General features: G+C 43.3%; 1 protein-coding gene across 1 annotated transcript in view; it reads left to right on the top strand.

The window, feature by feature from the left end:
- farp1 (FERM, RhoGEF (ARHGEF) and pleckstrin domain protein 1 (chondrocyte-derived)) overlaps nucleotides 1-12207 on the top strand; it is a gene marked incomplete at its 5' end in the record, with an annotated part of 57050 nt that overhangs the window by 27677 nt on the left and 17166 nt on the right. The window contains 10 exons of the mRNA XM_080834441.1: nucleotides 232-274; nucleotides 513-591; nucleotides 3709-3806; nucleotides 4688-4802; nucleotides 5745-5892; nucleotides 6378-6473; nucleotides 6887-7053; nucleotides 7401-7469; nucleotides 7841-7904; nucleotides 8224-8563. Of these exons, the coding sequence (XP_080690567.1) occupies nucleotides 232-274; nucleotides 513-591; nucleotides 3709-3806; nucleotides 4688-4802; nucleotides 5745-5892; nucleotides 6378-6473; nucleotides 6887-7053; nucleotides 7401-7469; nucleotides 7841-7904; nucleotides 8224-8563 (1219 nt within the window). The remainder of the gene's footprint in view (nucleotides 1-231; nucleotides 275-512; nucleotides 592-3708; nucleotides 3807-4687; nucleotides 4803-5744; nucleotides 5893-6377; nucleotides 6474-6886; nucleotides 7054-7400; nucleotides 7470-7840; nucleotides 7905-8223; nucleotides 8564-12207) is intronic.

Genomic DNA, 12207 nt, shown 5'->3' with positions numbered 1-12207 from the left:
CGCCTTCCAATCCAAGAATGTATCCTTGTGACCTGTATTTCTATTGTGTTGTACTGGAAGGGAATCTTTGTGGCTACACCCAATATCAAATGTGTGCTAGACTCCCAGAGTTGTTTTTTAAGTGGGAACAAGGCATCGTTCAGGTCATCTCATGCATCCAGCAACAAAAACAGGCGTTGGCCTTTGATGGTCATTCTGGTAACAGGGATCTGTTTTTCTCCTTGTCTGCAGGTGTGGCTGGATCTCCTGAAGCCAGTAGTGAAGCAGATCAGAAGTGAGTACTCTTAACACTGTGAAGAAGTATGCATACTAGGAAGAGAACACTGTATGTAATTATAATATTACATTGCATGTGTTGATCTGAACTGAAAAGATGATCATATCCTTTCACAGAAATATGTTGTTCAAAGTATGCATTGCATCTTTCGTTCAGCATCTTTGTGTTTTAACACTTTTAAATGGCGAATCGGAACACATGGTCATAATTGCAATTTTCCCTCTTCCTCTTCCAGGGCCCAAAAACACAATACTGAAATTTGTGGTGAAGTTCTTCCCTCCAGATCACACACTGCTTTCAGAGGAGCTTACCAGGTGAGCACTCACACAGTCAAACCTGAAGAATGACTTTGAATGACCACGTCAACAGCACTGTACTAAAACATTGCGTCTTGCCAGTCGTGACCGTTCAGTACTTCATGTTGGACACATGGTGTGAAAACTGAGGGATATTTTTTGTCAAAGCTCAGCAGGGTTTTGAGTCTTTTCTGGGGATCTGGCACTAAAACCTGCACTTGTTCAACTCCAACTGGAGTGCAAAACCATGCTGGAGAGCAGTCTGGAGAGAGAGAAAGACCGGGAGAGAGAGAGAGAGGTAGAGATAAAGTTCTCATCCATGGAAAACTCCCAAAAGGAAGAGAGCAGACGCCTCCTTCCTTTGTTTGCCTGTCATGAGCTTCCTGATGAAAATGTATTTCCCCCATCTTCATCTTAAGGGACAAGTGTTCTTGCTGGACTTGCCATGAGCACTTGGTGACATTATAATCGACTAGGTGTCCTCAATAGAGAGATCCTGTCTTCTCCAACCTCATACCTGCTGCCATTTTCAGTTGAAAGTCAAAAGATTTAATTTATTTAACATCTTGCATTTGAATGGCGTAAGATGATCTCTAACAGGCAGAAACACCTACTGTAAGTAATAAAGCTAGCGTGCAACCTCTCGAGTAGCGACATTCTGGCAGACTCTTACCTACTCTCCTGCTGCCTCTTTGAGATGCATTAGTGCTTTGCATGTGCTGCAAGGACAGAGGCAGTTGTACCTGTTAATGCAGTTAGACAGAAGCCATTAGCTGCGCTCTATCTCTCGCTACCTGCTCTCGACCCTGCGTCTGGTCACACATCTCTCTCACGAAATCTTTGAATGCTATTCACCCTTCTGGATACACCAGTCGGCACAGAAATGTGCGAAACACGGTACTGCCATCACCGTTCCTCTTTCCAATCCGCCCATCTGTCAGAAGGGTAATTAGATATGTGGAAGTAGGCACGCGAAAAAGGAGAAATCTCGCATGAGTTTCAGGTGGTGTTAACGCATTCTTGTGAACGCCTGTTTCTTGTCTGGGAAGCACGGAATGCTGAGTACTGCTGTTTTCATCTTGGCAGACGTGGGAGTGTTGAAATTTTAACATAGCAGTGACGTTTTTGGCATATCTTGTGAATATTTGGATAACATTGTGAAATGATTTTTAGAGAATTCTGTTAGTATCCCTTTGAAAGGAGTTGGTGAAGTAGATGAGGGGGGGGGGCGACTGTGTTCAGACTAACTACACATTTGCTCTAATGCAGTACTGAATTCAGCTTAACAATGCCTTAGTGGTTGAGGCAAAAGTATAGTGCTCTTCTCAATCAAGCCATCAAATGGGTGCACGTCTTGGACAGAGATGTATCATTATATTAGAGCTAATGTAGCTGCTAATGCGTTACATTGTGTGTAGATTATTTTGGCTCATTACGTTTATTTTTATCAATAAAAAACTTTATCAGATGTTTTCAGTCAAATCATGTTTTCCCCCATGTGGCGATAAATCTGTGGCTTGCACATACAGGTCACAGATTTGGGAAGTAATAATCCATTCATCATTTCTGATAATCCCTTAATCCCGCCCATCCCCCGACAACAGACCTCAACTCTCAAACAGATTAACGTTAAAATGAGCGAGAGTAGAAGGTGATTGTGTGTCTGCTAAAGAAAAGATTTTAATCACATATATATTACATAACCATCTTTACATTCTTTGAGTCTCCACACTTGTCCTACAAAGTGAAACCTGCACATGGTGGTTGATGTAATGAAAAGGTAGCCCTTCCAATGCTGGCAGTGACTACAGCTGTGCACAATCGAGGTTTCCTGTCACAGATAACTATGAGCGCTCCTCAAGTGTTGGCATCTTCCCTAGACTCCTCTGTCTGACTCACCATTGACTGAAGCTCTGTGTGCTATGAGCCTCTCTGTGTTCTCATAGCAGCTGGCTTTCAGTCTGAGTGCAGGAATCTGCTGTTCTGGAACATCTGACAGGTTCCAGAACAGATGAAAGGGGGACAAACTAACAATCTCAGAATCTTGAACAGATTCCACCTTGGCTTTCCATCCTCCGGCGTGGTACCTGACCCTGCATCTTACCTGACTGCAAGACTAGCCAAATACCTGCCAGGCAAAGGGACTTATCTTTTCTTGTTGAAACTGACAGCTCCTGTCTGACCTATAACCACCATGGTAAACGGGCCAGCTCTTAAAACAACGCTGGCAGGCGCTAGTAGTTTTAATAGTTTGAGATTAGATTACAGTGCCATGCCCTGGCAACTCGCTTACTCTCCAGAAGCCATTTCCACATTCAGATGATTTGGTGCTCTTTTTGTGCTAAATCTGTAACAAAACTAGAGACAAAATGCTGTTCTGTTGAGATGTGTAGGTCTGTGAGTGGTAGTGTGTTCATTGGTTAATGGTTTTTGGAAAAACTGAGGTGTATGAGATTAAGTTGCACAGCACTGCATATAATCCAGATTTATTTTTACACAGTAGATTTATTTTGACCTTCTTTGGTAGGACCAACACAGTGTAAAGAATACTTTCATTTGAGCACAACAAAACAAACATTCTGCACTAATGCAGCCTTGTCTGCTTAATGTTATTCCTTTTTCAGCTACATATTTAAATGAACAACCGAACCCTTGGAAGCTATTCATGCTTATAGATCTGTGCAGACTGTCCCATCAGTACATTGATTCACTTCATCCACAGGCATGTGCTGCATAAATTCATGCTGCTATGATTGACAGTTGCTCTGCTCGCCGCCAAATAACATTTCCATATTTCTGAGCTACCCGAATACTTGGCGGCGTGTCTTGTCATGTCAGAGGAAAAGAACTGCAGTTCTAATCACATTTGTGTAATAATTTGACTCCTTATCACAACCTACTTCCCATTAGTATCAGCTGATACTGGCAGAGGTCTAACCCGCATGCTAATGTGCAGTCGTCCCGCGGCGGGCTGCATGAAATATGGCATGTCCCTGGAGGTTGGAAATCAAACGTTGTCAGCCATCCGTCAAGACACGGAGGGAGGGGGAAGAAAGGGAGAGGAATAAAAGAAGTCCTTTATTCCGCCGTGTTGCTCTAACAAACGCTCTCTTCTTCCCCTGCTCTCTCGCACAGGTACTTGTTTGCTCTGCAGATAAAACACGACCTGGCCTGTGGACGACTGACCTGCAATGACACCAGTGCTGCTCTCCTCGTTTCCCACATTGTTCAATGTAAGAAGTGAATAGAGTGTTTGTATTTATATCTAGCGGAAGCTTTTTGACTGTTTACTGATTTTATTTCACCTCTTTTCTTAGGATTTATGTTTGAGTGTGTGTATTACTGTGGCATTAGAACTCACTTATATCTGTTGAACTTAAGTTAACAGATACATTTTCATTAAAAGTAATGCTAGCCAGCATTATTTAATTTACATTGAAAAGAAAAGTTGATTTTTCCTGATATGGTAAGGACTCTGTAAATGTACATCGCGTGCCCAGAGCTTGGACGGGTTAATTGTATTCATACTTTTTTTTGCAAGGAGCTCTATGAAATCCCACCCTGTGTTCCTGACTTACTGATGGAATAACAAGCCAAGTGGAGAGGGTGGATTAGGCCTGTTGTCAGTATTCATGCAAAACCATTTTCAAATCATGTCGAACAAACCAAAGAGCAAATTGCAAATCTCTGTTGCCACGGAGACAACGGTATCCCTTCCCTTTTGGAAATGAGGAGCACTGCCGTGGAATTGCTCACTGAGAAGAACAGCGGAGAAAGGACTCCCAGTATGTGCACTGTCTCCACTAGACAGCTTGATGACACTCACTGGCTCTAGAGACTAGTTTGCCTTAGGTTGGGCTGTAAAGAAAAATAGGCTGATGTGATTTGGGGAAATAGGCATTATAATCATGTTACAGCCACTTCGTAGTTTTTAAATGGAGGGGACAAGACAATAAAAGGGGTTTATCACTTCATCTTTTAAAGTTTATGGCATAAATACATTTCTACCACTAGTTTGGGCCATTTGTAAACTATGATTTCAAAATTACTGCAGGAAATCATGATGTTTCAACGTTAGCCTTCCCTCATGAACGTCCTTTCATCTCGTTTTCAGCTGAGGTGGGTGACTATGATGACGTCCAGAGTCGACAGCACCTCCTCAACAACAAGTACATTCCTGACCAGGACGCCCTGACGGACAACATCATTGACTACCATCGCAAGCATGTGTGAGTGCTGCAGACTCAACCCACTTGTGCATGTCTGTCACACACTATCACATTTGGGAGGGGTGGTGAAATGGATCAATACCCCCCCCCACCACCACCACCACCACAATCTCTACTCCTGGTTGTTTTTGTTTTGTAACAATGGCATGCAAAGTGTATATTCACACCGACGCACAGAGCATGTGAACCCTGCTGTATGCTACAAATCATAAGATAATAGGTAGGGTGTCAAACTGTCGGTGAGGGACAGCCAACACTGACAGTTTCACTCCCACGGTGTTGGTTACCGCACAAACCATCTTCCACCCTTGCGTTGGCGTGGAAACTCTCACCCGATTGACAGTATGGCTAATTGAGGTGTCATTTATCATCATATTTCACCATATTTCAGAGGTGACTGCTTCCTCGACCTGAATGCTGAGAGCATTGTGTCCTATTAGAGTGGACATGAAATGCAAGGTCTGCAGTTGATCCATTTCTTGTATTTAGTCTTTTCTTGCTACCCCTCCCTCTTCAGAAACCTCTTGAATGATTCATCTGTTGCATATGGCGTGTCAGAGAGGGGAAAGGCTTGCTAATAATATATCACATGCAGAAAACAGGAGGTTGTTTTGGGAGTCAAATCTGTTTGAAGTCTTAATCAGGGTTTTTATTTTCAGTCCATTTTATGCTGTTGATTAATTTGACCCTGCCCAAAAGCAACTTCAGCTGCTTTGAAAATCCTAATTAAGATGCCAAAATAAATTCCCAAAATAAAACATCCTAAAAGAATGCCCTTCAAAAACATCTGTAAACTGCCAGATAGGTGTTCTACTGCACCAACAAGAAATAACATTTAGTTGGATGAATCAGACGTCCTTTGTGTCAGTTGTACTGACAGGAAGTGTCCAAAAGATTCACAAAAAAAATGTTTTCTTTCTCTCCCTTTCTCTCTCTCCCCAGTGGCCACACCCCGGCCGTCTCAGACTTCCAGCTGCTGGAGATCGCTCGGCGGCTGGAAATGTACGGAGTGAGGCTTCACCCGGCCAAGGACCGAGAGGGAACCAGGCTCAGTCTCTCCGTTTCCCACACAGGGATCCTGGTCTTCCAGGTACAGGATGTTTGTGTAGAACTGATACTATAATGCCCTTAAATAGGACTGGGATCCAACTGGGGTGAGAAGGTCTTGAGGCCTAGAGCAACCAGATTCAATAACGTGCATTAAATACGATTTTGACCCAAGAATGGTTATATTCCCTGCTAGTTATTTCCGAGTAGCTTAGATTTTTTTCCCTTTCTCTGTTTGGAACTACTTTGGCACTTTCTGGTTTAGCATGGTTTCATTTCTGGGAATTGTGAGAAGCAATTCTAATTTTGGAGCTGCAGACACGGGTGATTTATCTGCCTGTGTTGAATTTGGAGTACTGGACTGGGCTGTAAACCGGCTCACCTGTTTGAGATTATTAGAGCGACAGAGCTGGGCTGGATGAAACCAGATGTAGAAGTATGATGACTAATGATCCATCTCTGAGCCTTTCATGATTCTAATCACTTTTCTAACCGCCTCTGCTTTCTTCTGTAATTTTGTCCCCAAAGGGACACACAAGAATCAATGCGTTTAACTGGTCGAAAGTGAGAAAACTGAGCTTCAAGAGGAAGAGATTTCTCATCAAATTGCGACCAGACTTAAATGTAAGTCTGTCCAGAAGCACTTCATTGAACATGGAGAATACTGTAAAAAGGGTGGCCTCACAAACCAATAGTACACAGAATAACCTCCACATAATCACTGATGCCAAGTTATTAAATTGGCTTTAGTTCATGAACGGGGGACTTTGCTGGTTTCCAGCCGCAATGCCCATCAATGAAATTAGGAGCCCTTGTCTGCATTAACATATGCAAATATGTCTATTATGGAAACTTTTCGACTGAATGTCTGATAAACTGACTTCATGGGCTATTATTTTGCCCCTATTTTGCCCCCACCGCAAATGAGAACAATGTATTCATTTGTGGAAGTACTTGGAAGTATTTGCTACCCTTTGAAATATATCTTGCCGTTATAACGAGGGAATGCCTCATTAACATGTGTTAATCTGTGACAGCAGAGCAACTGCCAGGACACCCTGGAGTTCATGATGGGTAGTCGGGACTGCTGCAAGATCTTCTGGAAGATCTGTGTGGAGTATCACGCCTTTTTCCGTCTGTTTGAAGAGCCCAAGCCCAAGCCTAAACCTGTGCTGTTCACCAGAGGGTCCTCCTTCAGGTTCAGGTAATGAACGCCAGGACTTGGCACCTGCTGGCAAATTGGTTGAATACACAGCCTAGGAACCCTACTCCTGAAAACAAGCCAAGAATTAAGTTGTGCCAAACTAAGTGATTTCTTTTATTTAATCATAAATACTCTTGCATGATGCCAAAGGACATAAATCCCAGTTTATTTCATATGTTTTATGAAGTAGGCCAAACATGTCAGTAAATTATTCGTGATGAAATGATAACTGATAAACTGTCTTGACACAGACTGAGAATCCATGAAAGAGTTACGCAAGTCTGCATTATCTGTCCTAATCATCTTGTGGATATGTTGAGGTTTAAGAATTTGCCTTTGATCTTTAGCGGACGCACACAGAAGCAGGTGATCGATTATGTGAAAGACTCCGAATTTAGAAAGGTCCCCTTTGAAAGGTGAGATTCTCACTCATGTACAGAAGTTTACATACACCTCAAAGTTAGCATTGCTGTTGCAAACAGATCATACAATCAATCCTTTCATTTTGTATAACAACAGTTACCCTTTGATTCTTGTCATTGTTCTTGGATCCGGGCTGCATGACTCCTTTTTCTTCCACGAACAGAACATGCTAGAAGGGAGACTGTGATAGATATTTTTGTTTAGGCAATTAGCAAGCTCATTAAAGTGAAACACTAATTGAACTGCTAGTGCAGTACAGAGAATACAGAATGAATCCACTGAATAATAGCAGGGGCGTAATGCCTTTGGCAGTTGGATTTCCTGTGATGTGATGTAATTTCCTTTTTCCCCCACTATCTCCTAGGAAACACAGTCGGATCCAGTCCATCAGCAGCCTATCTCATCTCAGCCCAGAAGTGCCTAAAGAAGTCAGTGTTCATCTGCTCAACGCAGTAAAACTTACTCACTCATCAGACCTGTAGCACTTTGCAGAAAGGTTGTGATCGTATCATAGTTTGCCAAGGAATTTTGTGCTTAAAATTTCTTGAGACCCTTTTGTAGCTCTTCAAAAATATATAAAGACAGTATAACTTTTTGAATAAGCCGATTTTATTAATTGTACTTCCCTGAGGTCCTCTGAACTACATAACAAATGATTACCTCTAGTAACTAGTACCAACGGAATAATGTTATTATTTTCTTTCCCCGCCATTCTTCCGTCTGTGTGATCATGTTTCTGTAACTCAGAGGCCAAGAGCAAGCAGCCTTACAGCAGACCGGACAGACTCCCCTCTCAGGCACGGTCGGCCCGCCGAGGCTGCACAAATAACGGTCGAGAACCCAGCTATCCAGCGTCACCAGCTCAGCCCAGTCTCCCAACCCAACGGACACCACGAAGAGCTGCCGGACGACGATGACACAAGGAACCATACATCCCTTTCTTCCAGGCAGCCTCAGCAGCAGCAGCAACAACAACAACAACAACAACAACAACAACAACAACAACAACAACAACAGCAACAGCAGCAGCAGCAGCAGCAGCAGCCACAACAGCAGCAGAAGCTGTCTTCTGATCACATTAACACAGGTCAAGCCCCACGATCAGCCCAGGGCAGCAGTTCTTCCATCCCTTACATTGACAGCAGTGACGCAGATAGCGAGTATGACGTGGTCAAGGGTCTCATCACCAGGTGCCGCTCTCGTACTTATGGCAATGATGAGAATGGCCCAGTGGGCCGGCGGGGCAGGGAGGGGATAACCAATGGGGTGCACCACCCAGAGGCAGCCCGAGAGTTGGGCCAAAACAAGTATAGGGATTTATCTCTCGTCAGTAACCATACATTCAGTCCCACCCGTGACCTCCAAGGCAATCACGAGGTGTCCAATGGGTCATTTTATGGAAATGGATCTGCCCAGGCTCTTCTCCACAGCACTTTGGTGGATGAGATGTTCTATGGGGGCGATAGGCGTGGGCTCATGACGGGGTCTTGTAAGACAAGGAGCGCTGCCTCCAGCCCTGTGGTGAACAGCTTTAACCGCACGGGCTCCCTTGGCCATCCCCAGCAGAATGGCCATAACGCACGCTCCCATCACTGGGATGACGGGCATTACCTAATGAATGGCAAGCTAGGGGCCGACGGGCTGCATTATGGCAGCTACTCGCCCATCGCTAACCGCTCCCCACATCTGCAAAAGCTGCAGAATGGCATGAGGAACCGTTCCGACACTGATCCCATGATTCTAAGTCAGATCAGTTCCACACCGGCACACAAGCCACAGCCAAACGTGTCCAGGGTGGAGCGCATAGCCGCCATAGAGCGACGCATGGCTACCAATGGGCTCGCGGTACCCAGCCAAGCCCGGTCCAACACTGGGCAGAGGATGTTTGGGAACCGACTCGGTGCCAATGATAACTTGGGCACGCCCCAGATGATCGATGGCTCCACCAGCAGTGGCACGGAGTCTAGCGACACCGAGTCAGAGGCTGGTAGTGGGTCCTTTGGCCATCCATTGGTCTATGGAAATCCAGCAGCGGTGAACACCTCCCCAATGCCCAGGAGCAAATACTCTTTTGGCAGCCTTCAACTCGATGAAGAGGTGCCCGTAGTTGAGGAGGACAGTTTTGGTTATCACTTTAATGAGGAGGATAGCACCAGGGTCTTTAGCTGTTAAACGGTGTGCCATTCGGTATAAATGGTGCTCCGGCACTTTTTTAGCCAGATATTCCTCTCAGCGTAGGACTCTCCCAACGCATCTTTGTGAAATCTGTGTGATGTCACAGATGGATAAGATTATTGGTTGAGCCTGACTTCCTCAAATTAATACATTGTTCCCATTTGCAGTGGGGGCAAAATAGGGGCAAAATAATGGCCCATGAAGTCAGTTTAAAAGACATTCGGTCGAAAAGTTTCCATAATAGACATACTATGCATATTTTAATGCAGACCAGGGCTCCTAATTTCATTGATGGGCAACTCGCAAAGTCTGCCGTTCATGAAAGCTAATTTAATAACTTGGCAAAATGATTTAGCTAATTTCATAACACGAGCAAGATTCTAAGCGCAAACATAGGCGGGTCGGCACAATGCTGGGGTGTGTCAGCGCACAGACATGGGAGATCCATGTATAAATGAGTTGTTCAAAGCAACACATTTTACCTTGAAACCTCCGGTTGATTTTATGTCGGGCAGACGTTCCACACAAGAACCTCTTTCTCCTCTTTTGTAAACTGCTCCGTTTGTGACCGGAAATAAGTTCTTTGCTCTATTAGTTCTAGTAGAACAGTTACTGACGTCCGTGTGAACATTAAAAAGGTGGGCTCGAATCATTGTGATTTGGCTGATAAAGAATTACATTATCCACTAATGATACATCCACTAATTACTCAACCCATTTATGCTTGATTGTGGCTTGCTTTGTGTCAATGAAAATAGCAAATCTAGGTATCTCCGCCTATCCCCACTGCGCGGTTGCTGATGCGTGAAGCCTGTTAGCAGTGCTCATTGCCCTATGAAATTAGGGCCCCAGGTCTTTCAGTCCAGTATTCAGAGTTCATAAAATATTTCTCTAGATTTTTCAGATTGGAGACGTTTAAAAAGATGGATTTATTGTGCCTAGTGCCAAATGTCTTTAAAATACATTCATTGCATCCACACAAATCTCATCATAGTCATGAAACACAGGCAAAAGTCTTAATCCACTTCACAATATGATATAATTTTTATATATATATATATACACACACACACTAATTTGTTTAAATTGCGTTTAGAGCCATGTTTACGATGGTCAGGGTGTAGGTCTGGGTTATGTGCCATAGTATCATGCATGCCATGGCCTGTTTCCACATTAGTAGGGGTCTTTATTGATTGAGTGTGGTAATTAACAGTAATCAATGCTGACATAGTTTTACATGGGATACACCACTTATGTACAGAAGAAAGAGTGATTTCTTTTTTGGTAGCATTGGCATAATTTTGTAAGTACAGAGTATTTGACTTGCAATGTCAGATAGAGGTTTAATTGTTTGTGGGTTCCTTTAGTTACAGTTCCTCATAGCCTTTTAAGCACGTGGAGCTACAAACCCCAGAATATTCTACATAATTTCGTTTATGATCATTGGTTAGGCCCATTGGCCATTAGATCAGTGGTGCTTGCTCTTTTCTACGTCACTTTCTCTATCTCTCTCTTTCGAGCACTAATATCTAAGGGTGCAGATCCAGGCAGAGGTTGCTTATAACTACTGACATGATCTGTTGACACATTTGACACAATCACCTGCCAACAGTTGTTAAGGGCAGCTTCCTGCAACACCACTGGTGCCTGGCATGGCCTGACGAAGCTTGCCAGCTTTCTTGCATGTGTGGCTTGCAAACACTTTGCATGTATTCCATTTCATTTTCAATTTGTTTCTTTGATCTGTATTTACTGCATCTTCCCCCATTCTCTTTTGCTGTAATGGCATTGTGGTCACTGGATGCTTCATTCTTATTGCCATTTGTTTGTTAATAACTTTATCAGTGCAATGAGGTTTTTTTGTTTGTTTGTTTGTTTATTTGTTTCTTTTTTTCAGCATGTTTCTTTACTTGTTGGACACTACTTTCTTACTGTTCCCTTTTTTGTCTGTTCTTATGGTTTCTTTGTTCTTCTTCTGCTAAAAGCATGTTGACCTGTTCCTTTTCTGTTTTACTGTCACTCTTCCCTGTTTCCTGTGGAATGCAAAGGCAAGTGAGTGGATGGCTTGTTTTCCCTTGACTTGCAGTGGTGTCATTAGCTGAAGAGAACTGGTACAGACGCACAGTGCTATGAATGCTCTACAATTACCAGATGAACAGATTAGCAAAATGAAGGGACTAACATGAAAGAGAAAAAAAAGATTCTGTATGTGAATATGTCTGAGGCTGTCTGACCTTTTACGTGATTTCGTAAATATTTTCTTTAAGGATAAGTGCAGAAAAGTGCAAAAGATAATGGGGTTTATCCTACTTATCACTCAAATGGAGAAAAAAAACGGTCTTGACGGTGTTGTGTGCCACAGAAAAGTGATTCTGAAGGTTTGTGTTGAATCAGTTAGTGACTCACTGCTTTTCTGAAGGGAATCTAAGCTTTGGCTTTTGAAAGCTTTTTTTCTTGGGAGGTCCTTGCACAGCCTTGTCAAACTTTCCAGAAATTGTAAATACAGATTTGGTGTACCCAGACGATTCATGTCTGCTCAGTCATGTTTTAATAGTG

The sequence above is a fragment of the Sprattus sprattus genome, assembly GCF_963457725.1.
Source record: "Sprattus sprattus genome assembly, chromosome: 3".
Classification (NCBI taxonomy): Eukaryota; Metazoa; Chordata; class Actinopteri; order Clupeiformes; family Clupeidae; genus Sprattus; species Sprattus sprattus.
This window is presented reverse-complemented; position numbering and strand designations above follow the sequence as displayed.